Source organism: Orcinus orca, chromosome 2 (genome assembly GCF_937001465.1).
Source record: "Orcinus orca chromosome 2, mOrcOrc1.1, whole genome shotgun sequence".
NCBI classification, from domain to species: Eukaryota; Metazoa; Chordata; class Mammalia; order Artiodactyla; family Delphinidae; genus Orcinus; species Orcinus orca.
The window spans coordinates 164382718-164403019 of NC_064560.1; the positions used below are offsets into that span (position 1 = coordinate 164382718).

Consider the following 20302-nt stretch of genomic DNA (forward strand, 5'->3'; position numbering starts at 1 on the left):
CCTAAAAAAAAATCTAAAAGTTAAAATCAGAATGCCTAGTTTCTATACTCCCACCATTGTGTTTGTTCACGAAATTCAATTGTCCACATTTATACAAAGAAATATTAGTTAGGAGGTATGAGCAAATTTAAATTATTTACTTCCAAGAAAATTTATCTGAATTTCCCTTATCCTTGGCTAACTGCAGTAGAAGAAAGGGCTCTATTCATCTAGGGATAACGGAATCAAAATTTTCATGAAAAGAATTAAAAGCCTAAAATATAATTCATTTTATTAGTAATCAGATAAAGTGCTATTATTATTTACATTATATATAATATTATAATTATATTATTAAAGGTCGATTATACCTCCAGGGTAAAATGGGACAAAATGTATGGTTAAGAAAGTATCTTTCTGATCACACTTTTCTCTTTTGTGGAGTATATGAGGATAAGGAGTTTACAAAACAGATTTCCATACAAAGTAAAAGGTTTTGATTCCACACATTCAAATTTATTTGACCAAATTTCCCAACAAAGTTCTATGTACTAGACCCTATTCTAAGTTGGGATCAATAAAATAAAGCCCCTAGAATCTATTGATAGAGTTCCTAGTTTTAACTGGTAAATCAAGTTGTATTGTATACACTGGAATAAAATGAAATTGAGAAGGTCAAAAAATAAAGTCACTGACAAAGAACTCACATTTTTCTACCAAGGACATTCCTAATGTTATGGCTTTGACACCGTAATCCAAGCAGTCACTCAGTGTGCCTCTGAGTGAGCTTAATGAGAAAGTACCAAATAGGAGTGCTCCATATTAGAAAGTGCCCCAGCGAAAAGATGATGACAACAACAACCATGGTAAATGATGATCATGACAGCTAATATCTACTGGAATGCCTTCTGTATGCCAGACATTGTGTATTATTGTATATAGATTATCCCATCCTGACAACCACCCTAGAGAAAAGGTGCTATTACTATCTCCAACATACAGGGGAGGATCCAGGCACAAGAGAGCTCAAGTAACTTGCCCAAGGTAGAAAAGCTAGAAAATAGCAGAAGCAGGATCTAAAACCAATCAGTGTTCTGAATGCAGAGCTGGTGCTTTTAACAACAATTTTATATCACCTCCCTATCAAATTACTTTCAAGTGTCTATACAGCGGGTGAATAAAGAGATGGCATCTGAAAGATGCCGAGCTATTGTCCCAACACAGGGTTCTAGATCAGGTATACAGTTATTCATGTCGGTTTCCTGCCTATTTGCAGTTGTGTATTCTTATAATGAAGCCTTGTCCCTGAAGCTAGTCTGGGTGGGTACCCTCCTACCAATGAAACAACAATATTAATACCTCAGCAGAAAGGATTGGAAATGCAGAAGAAAAAGGTGATGACAAATGGGACAGGATTTCTGAATAAAACGGGGAAGTGGAATTATGCAGGAGGATCCAGAATGCAAGGAGAATCCCTAATCCTCTAAGATTGGATAGAAGGAAGAATCTAGATCAAGGGTTTTCTCAGGAGGGCAGACAAGAGGGCTGGGAAAGGAGGGAGGCACAGTTAAGAAAATTCACTCCTAATCGTCTTTTCCCGCGGTCAGTAAAGGGTCAAAATATCCATCTGTTTGCACATCAATCCATCTCATTCCTTCTGTAATCTAAGATAATGAAACATTTTTTCTTAGCCCTATACAGCGACTTTTTGGTCAAATTCAATGACCTTTTCCAGGAAAAATTCAGGAACATCTCTGAACTCTGCTTTCTGAAACTGTATTGTATCAAAACTCCTAATTTATATGAGCCTTTCAACAAGGGAGAAAGGAAGGAAAAGCAAAATTTAACGCCAGGCACTGTGTTAGGTCTTTATTCCTCACAAAACTCAATGAAGCAGATACCTCTGTTTCAGAGATAAGGAAACCGAGGGCCAGGAAGGTTACGTCGTTTAAGCATAGTCACCGCTAGCAAGAAGTAATGAGACAAAAAAAATGAGATTCCATCTGTGTGTGGGGGCGGTCCAGTCCTGCTGTTCTTCTCACCGCATACACTGTCCCCTACAGCTGGAGTGTATGTGCTACTGCCCTGGTCCCAAACCAGGAGAACCACAGCCACTAACAGACTCTAGTACATTAAAAGCGTTTCTAACCTAAGGCTAAATTGGAAATCTTTTTTTTTTAAGTATACAATTTAAAATATTGTTTTACTTAAAACATGATATATTTATTTGCAGTCTTTGGGCAGAGGGCCAAGGATTTCTCTTTAAGCACCTCTGCCAATTTAATCACAAGTTACCTTGTCTCTGGATTTTCAGTTTCAGCTTCTTTAAAACAGAGCAAGAACTTAGGCACTCCTAAAGCAATCTGAATGCAGACTCTTTATAGGTGTATAAATGGTTTTGCCCCAATATCACCCATACCTAACCCAATAGCTATTAGTCCTTTACAGTTTTATTCAAAGCTTTCACAGGAACAACTATCTTTTCCTACTCATATTTCATATGTTTGCATAAAGTTTAATTAAATTATATGATTTAACAATTACAATGAGTAGAAACAGGTTGGGAAGAAGCCCATTGGTTACTGATAAGGATATAACTGAAGTGGCGTTTATGAAAGTAACCAATACCCACTGGGAGGTCATGGGCATTGGCAGGATATTTTACAGAGGAAATGGAGAACACAAGTGATTTTAGGAAGCCAGAGAACTGTGATTAAATTAAGAGAACTTCTGCTCTAATTCTGAACTAGGGGAGGGAACAGAGAATGTTCAAGGGGCAGAGCTACTAAGAGACTGTCAGGGAGAAAAGAGAGAGGATTTTTTTTTTTAATTTTTCAAATAGTTACAAAGAGAGAAATAACAACAAACCCCTGCTAAAATACTGGCTGGCAGAAGAATAAGAAAAGTACAGGCAGAGCTGATATGACTGTATATAAACAAGCAAGTATGTACAACAAGTGGATCAAGTTAGCCAGGTGGAGAGAGTGCAGTGTAAGCATCGTCGTCAGTTGTTATACTAATGTTCTCATTTCTTTGTTTTTTCATGTATATATATGTGTGTTCACATATATATGCACACATACTGTCTTAGAACAAAATCCATACTCTATGTGCTTTCCATAGGTCTATCATGTTTCTGACTCCTATGCATATTTTTTCCACTTCTAGAAAGTTAAATGGAGGGATAGGCACGAGTCATCCCAAGTAGCCCACAAGATAGTCAACTTTCTTGTCAGAGCTTTAACCATGAACATTTACCTGAACTTCATCCTTAGACTTTTCAAGGCCTCAGGCAGATGGTCATCCAGCCCATTTGAGCACCTCAGTGGCTAGAGTTCTCTAATTCACGCAGCAGCCTATTCTGTGGTCAGACCACTTGAACTGTAGAAAGTTCTTCCCTACATTGGGCCAAAATCTGCCTCTAACAGCTTGCTCCTGTTCACCCCAGCTCTGTCCTCTGCAGCTTTAGAGAATAAGTCAACACCCCTGCAATGGGACAGCATACACACACCTGAAGATAATTACCATGTTTTAAATCTCCTTTCATCCAGGCTACATGTCTCCAGGTCCTCAAACTGTCCCCAGTTTGACATGGCTCTCAGCATGTCCCACATATCACAGAAGGGGAAGGGAACACTCACCACACTTCACCATTCCGACTTCATAGCACTTCCGAAGTCGGCAGGCCTGGCAGCTTTTACGCCGGTTCTTGTCTATTGTACACTGATTTGTAGCTGGACAAATATAATCATTATGTCCTACAGCAGAGCAAAAACAAACAAAAACCAAAAAAAAGGAAGTTTATTGTTATAATATTTTGGCTAAATCTCTTCCTGGTCAACAACACAACTAACGCTACCCAGCTGAGAGATAGGAGACATCTTCTTAACCACAGGTACAGGTATAAAAACCAAGTGCAGCCTCATCAGTGCCTTGTTCGTGAGTAAAGGAAACCTAAGAATATTTCAATATCCTACCCTTTTGAATAGGTTATTCTCTGCATGTTCTTAGAATTCTCAAGAGATACATTTAGAAATAGTCTCCTCTAGACATGGAAAGTGAGACAGTCACCTGAAATTGATTTGCTCCAAGTCACAGGACTCCTTGAGAGTAACACTTGTATCAGGTCACCAAATTCAACTGCTTGTACTCTTTTACATACATTCCTCCGTGGTATTTAACATGATATTTTAATAGGAATTCATAGCTAAATAAAAGAACTACACTGGTCAATAAGAGAATATAGAAATCATCAAACAAAACAAGGACAGAAAGAACTGCCACTTGATAATGGTTGTGGTGGGTTAAATTATCGTTTTTAATTCTTCACTCCCTGCCTCAGCCTGTGACATTACAGTGTATTACAGCAGGCAGAGTACACCTCCTCACCAATTCACGTCGGGCTTGGCCGTGGGACTTGCCAATGGTATGGAATTAGATGTGATACTCCAAAAGTTTGGCTTGGCCTCTTGAGTGCCCATGAGAAGAAAATGCCTAGGGTAGCCACTGGTCCAAGGAGAATGTGGAGACGTGTGGTGCAGACCAGAACTCAACCCAAAGCCCAGAGCCAAGCCTTATGAAGTAGAGCCACCCTAAACAACTCACAGACCCATAAATAAAAAAATAATGCTCACTGTAGTAATCTACAGCCTAAATAGAGTTGTATAGCAATATCTGACTAAGACAATGGTGCTTCTTTTATGTAAAGAAGAAACAAGAAAATTTCCATTTCAAAAAGCAGCACTGGGACTTCCCTGGTGGAGCAGTGGTTAAGAATCTGCCTGCCAATGCAGGGGACACAGGTTCGATCCCTAGTCTGGGAAGATCCCACATGCTGCAGGGCAACTAAGCCCACGTGCCACAACTACTGAGCCCATGCGCCACAACTACTGAAGCCCATGTGCCTAGAGCCCGTGCTCCGCAACAAGAGAAGCAGCCGCAATGGGAAGCCCGCGCACCGCAACGAAGTGCAGCCCCTGCTGGCCACAACTAAAGAAAGCCCATGTTCAGCAATGAAGACCCAACGCAGCCAAAGAAAAACAAAAAATAAAAACACCAAAAGCATTACTTCAGATGCTGTATGGAAAATAGATTAGAGGCAGCAAGATTGATGAAGGCCAGGAGACCAAGCAAGAACCCACTGTTGCTGTGCAAACCAGAAAGGAGGCTGCCTGCCTGGATTGGTAATAGTAGGGAGGATGAAGATAAATACAGAGACCTGAGAGATTTAAGGAACAGAAATTATAATAAAATATATAAAAAGTAGAAGTGAACAGGGTATTATGGTGCCTTTATTTCTTAATTGAGTCTTTCAATAGGGCCTGAACTTCTTACGATAAAACCTATAATGGCCCATAATTTCAATGTGGAAAATGGATGAATCTCAATGATAAACTAAACGAGCAAGTCATAAAAGAAGTCACAAAAGAACATAAAGGAGAGGATTCCATTTATATAAAGTTCAAAAATAGAAAAAACTATATTGTTTAGGGTTACATGCATAGGCGATAAAAACATGGCAAGGAAGGCAGAAGTTAGAACTGTCTCACCTCTGTAGGGGGAGAAGGTGCTGTAACTAAAAGGACCACCCAGAGGATTTGTTTCTGGAGATATCCTATTTCATGGCCTGGGCACTACTCACACAGGAGGTTGCTCTTTACTTCTTTTCTAAACTGAATATAAATATGAAATTTTATATATTTTATACATTATATATCTTTTATATGTGTGTGTGTGTATGTGTATATATATACAATATTTATATATACTAGAACAAATACTCTATCCTCTAAGACAGACTGGAAGCAGAGATATCCCAACAGCAATGAGTAAACTAACACCCAGATCTTGGTTTATGAATATCATTCTCCACTCATAGGAAACTGGGAACCTTAGAGAAACAGTTTATTCCAGCTTATCCCACTGGGGCACGGAGAGTACAAGATAAGCCTGAAACACTTGTTGTGCCAGGAAGTAAAGAAGTGTCTAAAGAGTTAGGGGCACATGTCAAAAAAAATACAGAAGCCAGTTTAAGGGAACACTACTGGCCAAATCTGGGATAATTTGGACACCCAAATAAATAATTATATATACTGGAATAAATATATTCCCTAACTCTATCCCCCGAGACAGCATGGAAGCAGGGACATCACTAGCCTCACAGACATCACCTTAACCAAATATTCAAAGTGTACATCACTAGTATTGGGACAAATTGAAATCAGGCACTACATGAAAGGAGCCAGTCAGAAGAATATAGCATCATTTCTGTGATATTCCAATAGGCCAATAATGTGTACGCTGAATCTAATGATGAGGAACCATCACACAAACCCACAGTGAGGAGCATTCTGCAAAATAACTGGCCTATAAGATTCCAAATTGTCAAGATCATGAAAACCAAGGAACAACTGAGGAACTGTTCTGGACAGAGAGAGAAAGGCTAAAGGCCTAACAACTAAATGCAAAGTGTGATTCTAAACTGGATCCTTTTGCTGTAGAGGGCATTTTAGGACAACTGGGAAAACTGGAACAAGTCTAAACATTAGATGGTAATAATGTATCAATGCTAATTTCCCAATTTGACCCTTGTGGCTCTACCGGAATACATGTTAAGTGTTCGGAGGTGACGGAGCATAAGGTTGGCAACTCATGATTTCAGGAAAAATGTTGGCAACTCATGATTTCAGGAAAAAACGTTCTTTATATTGCATATGCACATTTTCTGTAAGTTGGAGACTCATTTTAAAAATGCTCTGTTAGCTACTCAAACAATAAACGAATTCACACAAATACAGACACATACAAATAAATATGCAAATACAGATAAATTGAAATTTATCTATATTTCAAATGTTAATGTTTTAAGCTGTGAAATTAACTTTCCTTTTTCCAACTCACCAGATTTTAAAGAACACTTCAAAAAGCTATGGTTCCATGATTGAACCATAATTAAATTTTATAATCCTCTCCCCTTTTAGATAGATTCCAGTAACATCTGTTCAACAAAACACAAATTGAAATTCAGTTGTTTGTGGCTCTACCATCACACTCTGCATCGGCCTGGGTACCAGCAAAGGTGCCCTAGAGATGCAAAAACCACTCTCTCAAGTGACCCTCCATCCTGGCCATGTACAGGAAGCAGCGTCTTCCTAGCCTGACACACCAACATTCCTGATGTCCTACTGATTTCCGGGTAGTTTTCATCAGCATTTCATTTAGTCCTATAACTTCCCTTATAAAGAGTTATAATCCCCATTTTACAAATGAAAACACTTAAGCTCTGTTCAATAACCTCCTTAAAGTTATTGTTTTAGTTTTCCATGCCACATAGTAAATTTCTACAAACTTAAAAGCTTAAAATCAAACAAATTTATTATCTCATAGTTTCTGCAAATAAAGAGTGCAGACGCAGCTTACTCTACTCAGGGTCCCAACAAGGCTGCAACCAACGTATTGACTGGGCTGTGGTCTCATCTGAAGCTCAGGGTCCTCTTTCAAGCTCATTTAAGTTGTTGACAGAATCAATTCCTTGCAGTTGTAGGACCGAGATTCCCATTTTCTTGCTAGTTATAGGCTGGACACTGCTCTCAGCTCCTAGAGGCACCTGCAGTTCCTTGCCCAGAAGCAGCTCACAACATGTTTGCTTCCTTCCAGGCCAGGAGAAGCACATCTTTCTGACTTCCAGTCTCTCCACAGTCTGCTATGATGGAGTCTTATATAATCACAGCATAATCTCAAGAAACTAATCACAAGAGACTATCCCAACACCATTTGCCATAAAATGTAACCTAACCAAGGGAGCGACTCTGTCTTCGTATTTACAGGTTCCATACACACTCAAGAATAGGTGGTAATATAAGGCGTGCTATAAAAAAGATTTAAAGGAACAGATAATTATCTTGTTATTGCTTTTATCCTCACTTATAATATACAAAAATAAATTTTAAAAGCCAAAATATATTTCTAATCAGAAACTTTCTATTGTACTTTAGAATATAATGCTTTATACTTAGAAGATAAATGTAATCCCACAGCACTTTCCATAGCAGAAGCAATCTTTTAAGTATCTTCTAAAACCTCTAAGAACTATATATGATGTCATCCTTATTGGTTTTAAAAGGAGGTTCATAACAATAAGCATTTAAGGGACAAGTAGAGGTCGGCTTTTATTTTTCTCTCAGAGTTTACTGTAAAAGATCATTTTACTTTTAAAAAAGGATCCGAAAGCACAATAATATGAACATGCTCAATAAAATAGCCTAGAAAATGTCTTATGCAAGAAGGTCATGGTAATTCACTTCATTTCTGGCAAAAAGAAAAAAGTCCTCTTTGAACTGCACCAAACACCCCATGTATTAAAATGGCTTTCTTGTTCCATGCAACAGTCTGCTACTCCACACTAACAGAACTCAGAGAAAAGTTCAAAGCAAAATTAAAGGCAAAATACGAAGCTAATTCTTTTAGTTAACATATAAAACTTTACAGGAAAATATGCTTTTTATAATACAAAACATAAAAGGTTATCTTTGTTCTCTGCAAAATTATTGAGACTGTCTGAATATGTATTATCATTCATATCCAACTGCATGGAGGGAAGAGACAGCACTGGACTTGAAATCAGAAGACCTGACTTTAATATCAGCTCAGCCTCCCGGTTTTCTTATTTTAAAAACAGAGCAATTAGGGACTTCCCTAGTGGCGCAGCAGTTTAGAATCTGCCTGCCAATGCAGGGAACACAGGTTCGAGGCCCGATCCAGGAAGATCTCACATGCCGCGGAGCAACTAAGCCCGTGCACCACAACTACTGAGCCCGCGTGCCACAACTGCTGAAGCCCGTGTGCCTAGAGCCCCGTGATCCGCAACAGAGAGAAGCCACAGCAATGAGAAGCCCACGCACCACAACAAAGAGCAGCTCCCACTTGTCACAACTAGAGAAAGCCCGCACACAGCAACAAAGACCCAATGCAGCCAATAAATAAATACATTTTTTTAAAAATAAAATAAAATAGGGCTTCCGTGGTGGCGCAGCGGTTGAGAGTCCGCCTGCCGATGCAGGGGACACGGGTTCGTGTCCCGGTCCGGGAGGATCCCACATGCCGCGGAGCGGCTGGGCCCGTGGGCCGTGGCCGCTGAGCCTGCGCGTCCGGAGCCTGTGCTCCGCAACGGGTGAGGCCACAACAGTGAGAGGCCCGCATACCGCAAAAAAAAAAAAAAAAAAAAAAAAAAAAAAAAAACACAAAAATAAAATAAAATAATGTAGCTCTTAAAAAAAAAGAAAAAAGCAGAGCAATTATTACCCATACCCTCCCTGGCATTCTTATACTTCAATAGCAAGCATCTACCTTGTTGTTTCTTCCCTCAGGATACCTTCTTGAGTTCAAGACCAAATAAGTCCCAAGTAATGGAATATATGCCTTGAAGGTAAGAATCTTTTACACAACCTATGGGCTGCTACAGCTTCCCATTTAAAGCTTAGCCTATAATGTCTTAAGAAATAAAGAGTTGAAGATTCATGAGCAGCAGTCAAATGGATTTTAACTTTCAAATGACAATGATAAAAGGTTATTATAAATACCAAAATGAAAGTGCATAGTATAGTAGTATCATTACTATTATATGTGGATATAAAATAAATAGCCAGAAGGATGAACTTTATGGAAATAACATGAAGAAATGGGCCAAATACATATCAAAAAACCCCCAAATTTTATAAGAGATGTAAAAGACCTAAATAAATGGAGTCAACGTGTTTCCTGATGTGAAGACTTTTACAGAGCTTCCTTTCAAAATAATTCTTAGGTTTAATAAAATATCCACTTTTCTTAACATTAAGGATGGGAGGTCACTTAATAAAATTATTTTAATGTTCCTGTGGACAAATAAACATGAGAAAATAGCCAGGACATTTTTAATATAGGAGGAATTTATACTGGCATGTATTAAAATTCATTATAAAACTATAATACTTAAAATAATGTGATACTTATACAAGAATGAAGAGATAGATCAACAGAACAGTCAAACTAAACACTAGTATATATAGAACTTAATATATATCATATACATAGAAAAAAATTAATGAACACAAGAAAAGGTGCTCAAAATCGTCAGTAATCAGAAAATGCAAAATAAAACCACAGTGAGATAGAACTACATACCAATATAAATGGAATGGCTAAACTTTAAAAGACTGACAATATCAAGTTTTGATAAGGACATGGATCAACCAGAACTCTCATACATTGCTGTTGAGAATACAAAATGGTTCAACCACTTTGGAAAACAGTTTGTTAGTTTCTTATAAAGATAAACATACATTAGCTTATCATACAACCAGCCATTTTACTCATAGATATTTACCCAAAAGAAACAAAAAGATGTCTACACTGAGAGATATGCATAAATGTTCATAGCACTTTTACTTAAAATAGCACAAAACTAGAAACAACTCAAATGAACAAATAAACAAAATGGGGCACACCTACTGGAATATTAGTAACAAAAAGGAATGAACTACTAATGCATCCAACAACACAGATATATCTTAAAAGCAACATGATAAGTGCAAGAAACCATACATAAATGGTTACATACTTTAAGATTCAATTATATGACATTCTAGAAAAGGCAAAACTATAGGGACAGAAAATAGATCAAGAGTCACCAGAGCCTGGAAGGTTGGGGTGAAATTGGCTACAATGGGCATGAAGGAATATTTTGCAGTTATAGTAATGCTCCATATCTTAATTATGGTGGTGGTTACATGACTACATGTATTTTCAAAATTCATAAAACTATAAAAATAGAATAGGGGAATTTTACTGTATGTAAATTATATCTCAAACAAAAAATTAAGCTCCTATATTAAAAAAAACAATGAAAATGGATTTATTCAATAAAACAATGTGGATAAAATTGACAATTTATGAAAATATATTTGATTCTTATTTCATTCAACATACCAAAAAAATTGAGTAGCCACTTTCAGTTATTGCAATGCATTTATACCAGAGGGCACCAAAAATATGAAGAGTCCAAAGAAATAATCATTTAGGCATGAAGCAATTGTAAGAGCACTAACTCTTTCCCATTTGCATTTTTAGGATATGACACTCCTTTTCCCTTTCCCAGTAGTTCCTCTGCGGATGCAGTAGGAAAGAATGACATGGGGAAAGCACAGGAAACTTACGTTTTATTGTTTTCAGCTACAGTCTCAGGGTTCATGAAGTATCATGAAAGATATTCCATGCAGAGATTTTTCCCAAACAGCAAATAAGAATTCTCTTTTTTAAGGATGTAGTTAGCTGTTTTGGGTCAAAATTTCCTTAGGAGATAAAATTCTAGAACCTCAACAAGATAGAGAATTGTCATCATATCAAGAGTTTGGTTCTGAATTTCAGAAAATCTGAATCGTTCTTATCATATATCGCAGGAAACTGGACCTGGCCTTATAATCTACTAGTACAATGATCATAAACAAAAAATTTTAAGCACTGAATATGTTAAACATAGAATGAAAAGCTCTGTGTATGCAAAAGCAAAAATAAGCAACCGTGATTTATGTTTTGATAATATTTGAAGACATCAGCTTCCTTTGTCTGTGCTGTTTTTCCTTTCGGTAAGAAAAGTTTGGAAATGGCAGAGGGCCCTCATCCACCTAACTATGAAGATTTTGGAGGAGGAGGGTTTAAATGAGATTAGGATTAGAAGAGAAATACAAGGAAGAAAGAAAAGACGTTGATATCTAAACTGAAAACAGAAGAGTTAAAAGAGAAACTAGAATGACTTGAATTTGCAGGTTGTTTACAACTGACCAAATATTTTCACATAAGCAACCTCATTTCCTTTTTAGAACAACTCTGCATCTCCATTACACAGACGAGCAAACAGGCTGGGAAGTAAAGCCACAGAGCTACTAAGTGGAGAGTCCAGAATAAACAGGTGGTCATCTATGAAGGGTGAATTTCAGGGGACTCAGAGGAAGGTGATTCCTTATCTACCAACATTCTACCCCTCACCTCCCTCTGGATTACATCAGCTTCTCTGCTCGAGGTAAAATGCTCTCTTAATGTAGAGTTATCATTGGGTGAATTAACTCAGTAAATTACCGTTTGCCACTTGCACACTATGAATTGCTTTAAGGTTGCTTTCCTTAACCGGATAAGAACAAGGCACTGAGGCCTTGGCAGAAAAGGGAAGGGAGCTCTGAGATGGGAACATAGGACATTGTCTGGGAGTAGCTGGCAAGGGAGGGGTTAAGGGGCAGAGAGACAGCCAAGAGCACGAGTACGCAGGAAAGTGCCTTCAGCAAATTAGGGCCAGCAAGGACATGTGTGGTAAGGGGCTGACTGGCCTTGAAACCAGGTGTGCACAGCTTGAGACTGATTAAAAAGGCCACTAAAACAAACAAACAAACAAAAACCCAGCCCAGCAGAAATTTGGAGAAGGGTAGGGAAATAGTCTAAACTCAGACCAGGAAACGGGATTGGGAAGGAGGTTCCACTAGTTCCGGGCAAGACATGCCTCTAGATAAATTCTCAGAGACCACTGGAGTTGAACTACTGACTTCTGATCATTTCCGTAAAATATGTTTATTCTCTCTTCCTCGGGAGTCAGCCCACCATTGTGACTGTTACTTATGCCAGATATTAAACATAGACAAAGGAAGAAACAATCTTTGCAGTTCCTAATGAGCACACATTTTTTTGGCAAGCTTTATCTTCACAAGGGTTGTAGGTAGACGTCTTCTCCCAAGAAGATGGCGATGGGTGATGATGGGGTGAGACCTATTTGGGTTCTGGGGTAGAGATCTGCAATGAAAGATAAAGTACTCTACACTTGAAACAATCCACCCCACCCGCAAACACACATGATCCTCTGAACTGCTCATCAAGTACTCTGTGTACAAAGCAGGCCAAAGGTGAAATTTCTGCCAGGTCATCTGAAAACTTGTTTAAAAGCAAAAGTGGAAAACTAAAGAAGCAGCTAACAATACTCTTGTACCTTGAATGCTTCTTTTAAAAAAGGCCTTACATCCTTCACACGACCAGACTCCATAGTGATATCCCGATGCATAATCGCTGCAGACCGCACAGAAGTGGGCATCCCTCTTTGAACTTGGACTAGTAACAGGGCTGGCACAACTGCTTCCACTAGCCTTCCTTTTCAATGTCTCTCTAGGGGCAAAGAAAACATTCATTGTAAAAGAGCATTAAAGATAAAACAGGGCCTTTCTAGAAAAACGAACAGCATGAACATTGCCTAATTTATCTCTTTGCCCTCAAGGGTTCGTGATAAATATATTCCAAGAAATCTGATCAAGCAAAACCTTTGTTACTGATATCAGATCTATGAAGAGTCACCCTGTTGGGATAACTGATGCCCGAAAGTGGTTAAGCAAGTTTATGCCCATCCATGCAGTGCTGATGAGCACCAGTAACCATGGATGGCCACCTGTAGCCATCAGGGTGTACAACTTTGAGTGTAATAAGTGACCAGATCCAGTCTGGGTGGAAATGGTGGGGAGAAGAAAAGGGAAGAGAGGAAGAAGAGAGAAGAGAAGGGGAGAGCGTGAACATGTACCTGTCCTTTGAGAAGGCTTTGGAGGAAGGTGTTCAATGCTGGGTAGAGTGAGGGCCAGGGCTTCCACAGAGGAAGGGAAAGCCCACAAGGGAGCACCAACAGGCACCAAAAACACCTGGTTAGTTCCTAATTTTGCTATGGCATGTTTCTTTTGGAAAGGAAATAGTAGAAGTACGATTATTTATAAATTAAGGTAATTATACTATGGTTTAATTTACCCAAATATTAGCAGAACTCTGATTAGAACTTGTGTTCAGAAACAAAATATTTCTTCCTTTAAACATTGAATGAGAAAACATTATTTTTAAAAAGTTATCTATAATTTTCATATTCTCTTTTACCAACAAACAAGAAGTATTTTTTTAAAGAAGAAAAATAAAATTACTGTGTAATACGGCTTTCTCAAAGTTTTATGATATTTGAAAGTAATACATTTCAATATCAAATATGCTGTAACTTAGTACTTTGGTTGTTTTGGAAATTTATCTCCCCTTCATGCTTCTCCCCATACTACCTCTGCTCTCTGTAGCCATAATTATCATTAAAAAGATCTGGGTTTGATCCCTGGTCAGGGAACTAAGATCCCACAAGCCGCGCAGAGAAGCCAAAAAAAAAACATTACAAATTGAATGGAAATAACCCATTATATTACCTTGCCCTTAGAGTTTAAGAAAGTTCAACTAAAAAGTTCCACATTTAAATAGTTTCCCATCAATCTTTATAAAATGTTATTATTGGGCTTCCCTGGTGGCGCAGTGGTTGAGAGTCCGCCTGCCGATGCAGGGGACACGGGTTCGTGCCCCGGTCCGGGAAGATCCCACATGCTGCAGAGCGGCTGGGCCCGTGAGCCTTGGCCGCTAAGCCTGCGCGTCCGGAGCCTGTGCTCCGCAACGGGAGAGGCCACAACAGTGAGAGGCCCACGTACCGCAAAAAAAAAAAAAAAAAAATTATTTTAGTTCATTGTTTAAAAGCTTGTACCTATGTTTGTCTTTTCAGGCTTCACCTGTCTAGTATTTCATTAAGTTGTAATACCGACAGTTACTTTTATCTTGGACACAATTTGTCATGAACACTAAATTGTGATTTCACTGCAAGATAAGAAGGATCTAACTTGAAAGTAAAAATTTCTTTTTCAAACCCAAATCACTTCATCAAGAAGAAAGTGATTTAAGTTAAATTCTTTAGTTTCTAAAGACAGTAGTCATGATAGTGAATTCTCCCCCCAAAACACAGATCTGTAAGCTCAACTTTTTAGTAAGAACTAGAATATCAGATTAGATATTCTAGAATTCAGAATATCAGATGTTTTAGGTGCTCTATTTGATCTATGTAATAATGAAGACCTTGTATAACACATATCTTTCTTTTCACTAAATCATAAAGCAATCTGAATAATGGCCATGAACTACAATTCAGAATGAAGACTGGATTTACCTGTTCCCAGGTAAGGTGTGTTCTAATGATCTCGTTTCACACCAAGGACTCTTTTGAGGTTCTGCATACAGAAGTGACGACTGGCAGTGGATGGCTAAAGGAGAGAGGTGCCCAGGAGTTGGCCACAATACATTTGGGCTTGTGGTCTGTCGACCAGGCCCACCTTCCGAGTTATTGGGAATACTGTAATTCATCACGGCAGGGCTATAGAATGTCATGGCTGAATATTCATGGTGGCTCTCTACATAGGAGGAAGGTATATATATAGGGCCTGGCTCCAGGGGTAGGATGGATTGACTGCAGTTGTAGGAGACAGGAGAGTTAAGGCTAGATGGTGAGTTTTTGATATCCATGTCTTGAACAGGTAACATCTAGGAAAACTCCTTGTGAGAAGAGGCACAAAGGGACATTATAATGTTCTCAAAGAATCATAGACAGGTATGGCTGTGAAGAAAAAAAAAGACATTTCTAAGTTACAGATACAAGCATACTATTAAAAAGGTTGACATATTATTATTAAACACACACACACACACACACACACACACACACACACACACTTGTATGGGCCTAGAAATACATCCTGAAAAATATACACAAAAATATTAACCTCAGAGGGGTAGGAAGGTAAGGCATGGAACTCATTTTCTACTTCATTCACTTCCATAATGCTTTTGTTGTTAACCATGATAATTTTTTTACCATGAGAATTTAATATAAAGTGCTTTTAAAACTTAAAAAACACAGGGAGTTCCATGGTTGCCCAGTGGTTAGAATTCTGGACATTCACTGCTGTGGCCTGGGTTCAATCCCTAGGAACTGAGATCCCACAAGCCACATGGCATGGCAAAAAATAAATAAATAAATAAAAATTAAAAATAGAAAACACAGATTAAATCAAAATGCCATGCCAACCAGTTTTCTTTCTTTTTTTTTTTTTTTTGAACTAGATAAGTTCCTTTTTAAATTCTTACAGAAAAATAAGCAGGAAAACCCTGAAAGAGCAGATCAATGAGCAGGACTAGCAATAACAGATCTTCAAACACACTATGAATAGCCAATAATAAAAAAGGAATAGACAGGCCAATGTACCTGTATCAATGATCAATTTATTGCCTTTCACCTAATACACCCTTCAGTATATGTTCTATAGCAATGGAATTCCTTAAGCATTTAAACTGAGCCCAGTGCTAAGCTTTCGCAGTTGAGGCACTGCAGGGACACTGCAGAAGGAAGAGGCCACAGTGATTTCTGGCAGGGGCAGAGGCTGGCAGTGTGGGTGTGAGAACATCCAGTGGAGCCTATGCCAGCCATAAGTCCAGAATGAGGTCCCACTGCAAACTTGTAGCCCTGGCACGGCGAGAACCTTTCTGCAATCACCTGTTCAGACTATGGCCTGAGGAGTTACACAGAAGTTGTTCCTTGTACAAGTTTCATCACCAGCACATGCACACTCTGAAGGTCTTCTGCCCCCACGGGCACCTGGACTCCCAGGGCCCACACCACCAGCTGCTGATCACCCGCTCCCCACCTGCAACTCCAGACCACTTTCGTCCAGCTACACAGTTAACATTTCTGCTAATTAGTGGCCAAACCATTTTTTTCCAAGGAGGTCTGAATCCCCCAAGTTTGTCCATCTTTGGGTAGTCTACCTCAGCTCCATGTAAAGTTTCTTATATCTTATACTTAATCTCTCATCATAGTTGGTAATTCTCACATTAGACTTCCCCTGTTGAACCTACTGTGTAGTTTCTATCTCCTGATTGGACCCAGATTGCTATGCAATAGAACAGAAAATCCTAAAACAGCAAATTCAAAAACTCAAGGGATTTCTCTGGTGGTCCAGTGGTTAAGAATCTGCCTTCCAATGAAGGGAACGCAGGTTCAATCGCTAGTCGGGGAAGTAAGATCCCACATGCTGCGGGGCAACAAAGCCCATGCGCCACAACTACTGAGACCGTGCGCTCTGGAGCCCACTCGCCACAACTAGACAGAAGCCCGTGCACCACAATGAAAGATCCCTCGTGCCGCAACTAAGACCTGACAGAGCAAAAATAATAATAAATAAATATAAAAAAAAGTCAAAAGTTTTTGGAAATTTGTCATAGGATAAAGGTGGTATCTCAAATCTCTAGGAAAACATTGGACAACAGAAATATCATTGGAAAAAGAATGTATGCCAGAGTAAACTCCAAATGTTAAAGACCCGAATGTTGAGAGAACTGGAAAGAGGAAGGAGAGGGAGGAGGAGAGGAGAAGGGGTAAGACAGGAATGGGGGAGGAACAGGGGCTGCACAGGTACTAGAAGCAAATGTAGATAAATCCCATTATAACATGGGTGTGGGGACAATCTTCTTAACTATGACTCAAAATCCAGATGCAATTTTAAAATGTACATAAAAGTACATAAACTCATGAAAGTAAACATCTGCATATCATAAAAACACCATAAGTCAAAAGAGTAATGACAAATTGGAAAAAAAATACTCCCAACTTATATTAGAAACAAAGGGCTAATTTCTCTGGTATATAGCGAGAACTCTTAAATTAAGATGAAAAAAAAACCCAAATATTCATTAGAAAAATAGGCAAAAAACACAAACAGAACACAGGAAAAGGAAGGCAAATGGCTCTTAAAACACATAAAAATATGTTCAACCTTGTTCAATAAAGAGATACAAATTAAACTGCACCAAGATACCATTTCTCACTTATGTTTGCCAAAAATTCAATTTTTTTTTTTTTTTTTTTTTTTTTTTTGCGGTATGCGGGCCTCTCACTGTTGTGGCCTCTCCCGTTGTGGAGAAGCTCCGGACGCGCAAGCTCAGCGGCCATGGCTCACGGGCCCACCCGCTCTGCAGCATGTGGGATCTTCCCGGACCAGGGCACGAACCCATGTCCCCTGCATCTGCAGGTGGACTCTCAACCACTGTGCCACCAGGGAAGCCCAAAAAATTCAAATGTTTGACAACAGACTCTCTTGGAAAGGTTATGGAAAAAACATGGACTTGCTCCTACATTGCTGGTGAGAGTGCAAAATGGCACAACTTCCATGGGTATTTGGCAATAAATAGCAAAATTACATATGCTTTTTACCCTTTGGACTATGAGTCCATAGTGATGTTCAAAAAAAGAGGAAAAGAAAAAGAGAATCATCTGCTACCACTGTATCAGTTCCTCACTCTGAAAATTAGCAATTAGGGGAAAAGAATTAAACCTGTACTCTGCCTTTTGAAGAGAACCTGTAGTTTATCCCAACGTAGAGGGAAAACCCTTCTTTACCAAAGAATGACACTTAATAAATAGTCCAGAAGAATATTCAGATGGATAGACAGATAGGTAGATACATACATAGATACATAGGTAGAGCAAATAAGTCAAATTGTCAGCAATTACTGAATCTAGATGGTAAACATACGGACATTATATTAGTCTTTCAACTTCTCTATAACTTTGAAATTTTTCCTGATAAGAAGCTTTGAAGGAAAACAAACAAAATAAGAAATTAAAAATGGAAACCTGTTTTAAAAAAGTTAAAATATATGGAATAATATAATTTGGGGAAGGGAACAATGACCATTAATAATGAGACTGTTTGAGAGAGATCATTAAGAATCTAACCTGGAGAAGTTCTCCATCTTCAATATTTTCTGCTCCAGCTGTCACATACTTCCATACATAAGCAACTTGGCTCTCTAAAGCTCCCAATTCCTTTCTCCTGACATTTTCCTTGGAATGCTCATTCCATTTGTCCTCAAAACACAATATATCTATGATGTTTTTTAAAAATGTCCATAAATTCTTCAATACTCTTCCCTTCAAAAGGTGGTGCCTAACCTCCCCCTTGAATATGGGCTAGATATAGTGACTCCCTTCTAATGAATAAATTATGGCAGAAGGATGGCATGTACTTCTATGACTAGGTTATAAAAGGCATTGCAGCCTCTTCCTGGCTTGCTCTCTTAGATCACTCACTCTGGGGAAAGCCAGCTGCCATATTGTGAGGACACTCAAGTAGCCCTACGGTGGCCTCCTGCCAGCAGCCAGCAAGGAACTACAGTGAAAGAGAGATTTTGGAAGCAGATCCTCCAGCCCCAGTCGAGTTTTCAGATGACTGTAGCCCTGGCCAACATCTAAGCTAAGCTGCTTCTGGATTCCTCTCAGAAACTGTGTGAGATAATGTTTGTTGTCTTAAGCTGCTAAATTCTATGACAATTTGTTACAGAGCACTAGATAATTAATATAATACCCAAGGCAAAATTCATCATTTTCCTCCCCCAAACCACTCATTTTCTATTTGTGTTAATGACGAAGGCTATTACAGTTATCTCTGACTTCTCCCCTTCATCCAGCTACCTTTCATCACCAAGGCACATTGGGTTTTTCTCTCCATGGCGCCTTTCCCCATGGTTATGTCTTTCGCCAACCTTGGAGCAAGCTCTTGTTACTTCTTATCTGTGCACCTTAAATAGTCTCCTTACTGCTCCTTGCCTCCAGTTAGCTCTTTCTCCAGGGCCACAGAGCAGCCAGATTAACATTCTTAAAAACCCAGCTCTGAGCAGCCCCCTGCTTCCCACCAGCCTCTTAATAAGTCATGCTCTTTTAACATTCAAGGCATTCCACTATGTTGTCCCAACTCATCATTCCACTCTAATCTCCTGATATTTTCCTACAGAAAACCTGCCATGTTCATAAGAAATATGCAAAGTGCATTGTGAAGCGGTTGGCGTTTCATGCCTTATCACTTTTTTCACTCTAGCACCCCTATAGTAACTTACATAGAAATTTAACCCTCCTTATTAGAAGAGAACTACACCAAATCCTTTTTGGAAATGGTAAAGGTGGGGTGGGAGAGTAAGAAGTAAGTACAGTTAGATTTTAAGCTCCTGAAGGCACACACTGTATTTTATTCACCTTCCACTACAACGCAATAAATATTTGTTGTAAAAAAAGAATATGAAGAAATGTGTTGAAAATATATGATTTCATCCAGTATAGAGTATGAATCAAAGATGGAGCACTTGCAGTAGCCATGGTACTGAGCTGAGACAGGGGATCTAAAGGAGTTTCAAGACAGGCACTCTGCCTTCAGGGAGCCACTATGCCCAGTAAATGAGGCAGGCAGACCAGGTAAAATAACAAGGAATGAATACAAAGGTGCTACCACTTCCAACCAACATTGGTTGTCCACAAGGGACAGGAGAGAGAATGGTAGCTGGAAACGAATATAAGATCAAGGAAGTTTAAAAAATATATATGCATTTATTAATCATGAGGACAGGATTCCATATTTCAACTACTTAT

At 38.9% G+C, this 20302-nt stretch overlaps 1 protein-coding gene across 12 annotated transcripts in view; it reads right to left on the reverse strand.

The window, feature by feature from the left end:
* The window catches only part of ESR2 (estrogen receptor 2), an 84178-nt gene that overhangs the window by 51045 nt on the left and 12831 nt on the right, over positions 1–20302 (reverse strand). For 7 of the 12 annotated variants that reach the window (XR_007475730.1, XR_007475729.1, XR_004481794.2 and 4 more), the window contains exons 1-3: positions 14999–15372; positions 12986–13158; positions 3621–3737 (exon numbers count right to left, since the gene is read on the reverse strand). Coding sequence is in view for 6 of the 12 variants with exons in the window: in XM_049706392.1 (XP_049562349.1) it covers positions 3621–3737; positions 12986–13158; positions 14999–15369 (661 nt within the window). In the remaining 6 variants the exon portion in view is untranslated. Of the gene's footprint in view, positions 1–3620; positions 3738–12985; positions 13159–14998; positions 15443–20302 lie in introns of those variants that run through there. The other 5 variants (XM_049706391.1, XM_049706390.1, XM_033422991.2 and 2 more) reach the window with 1 other exon arrangement.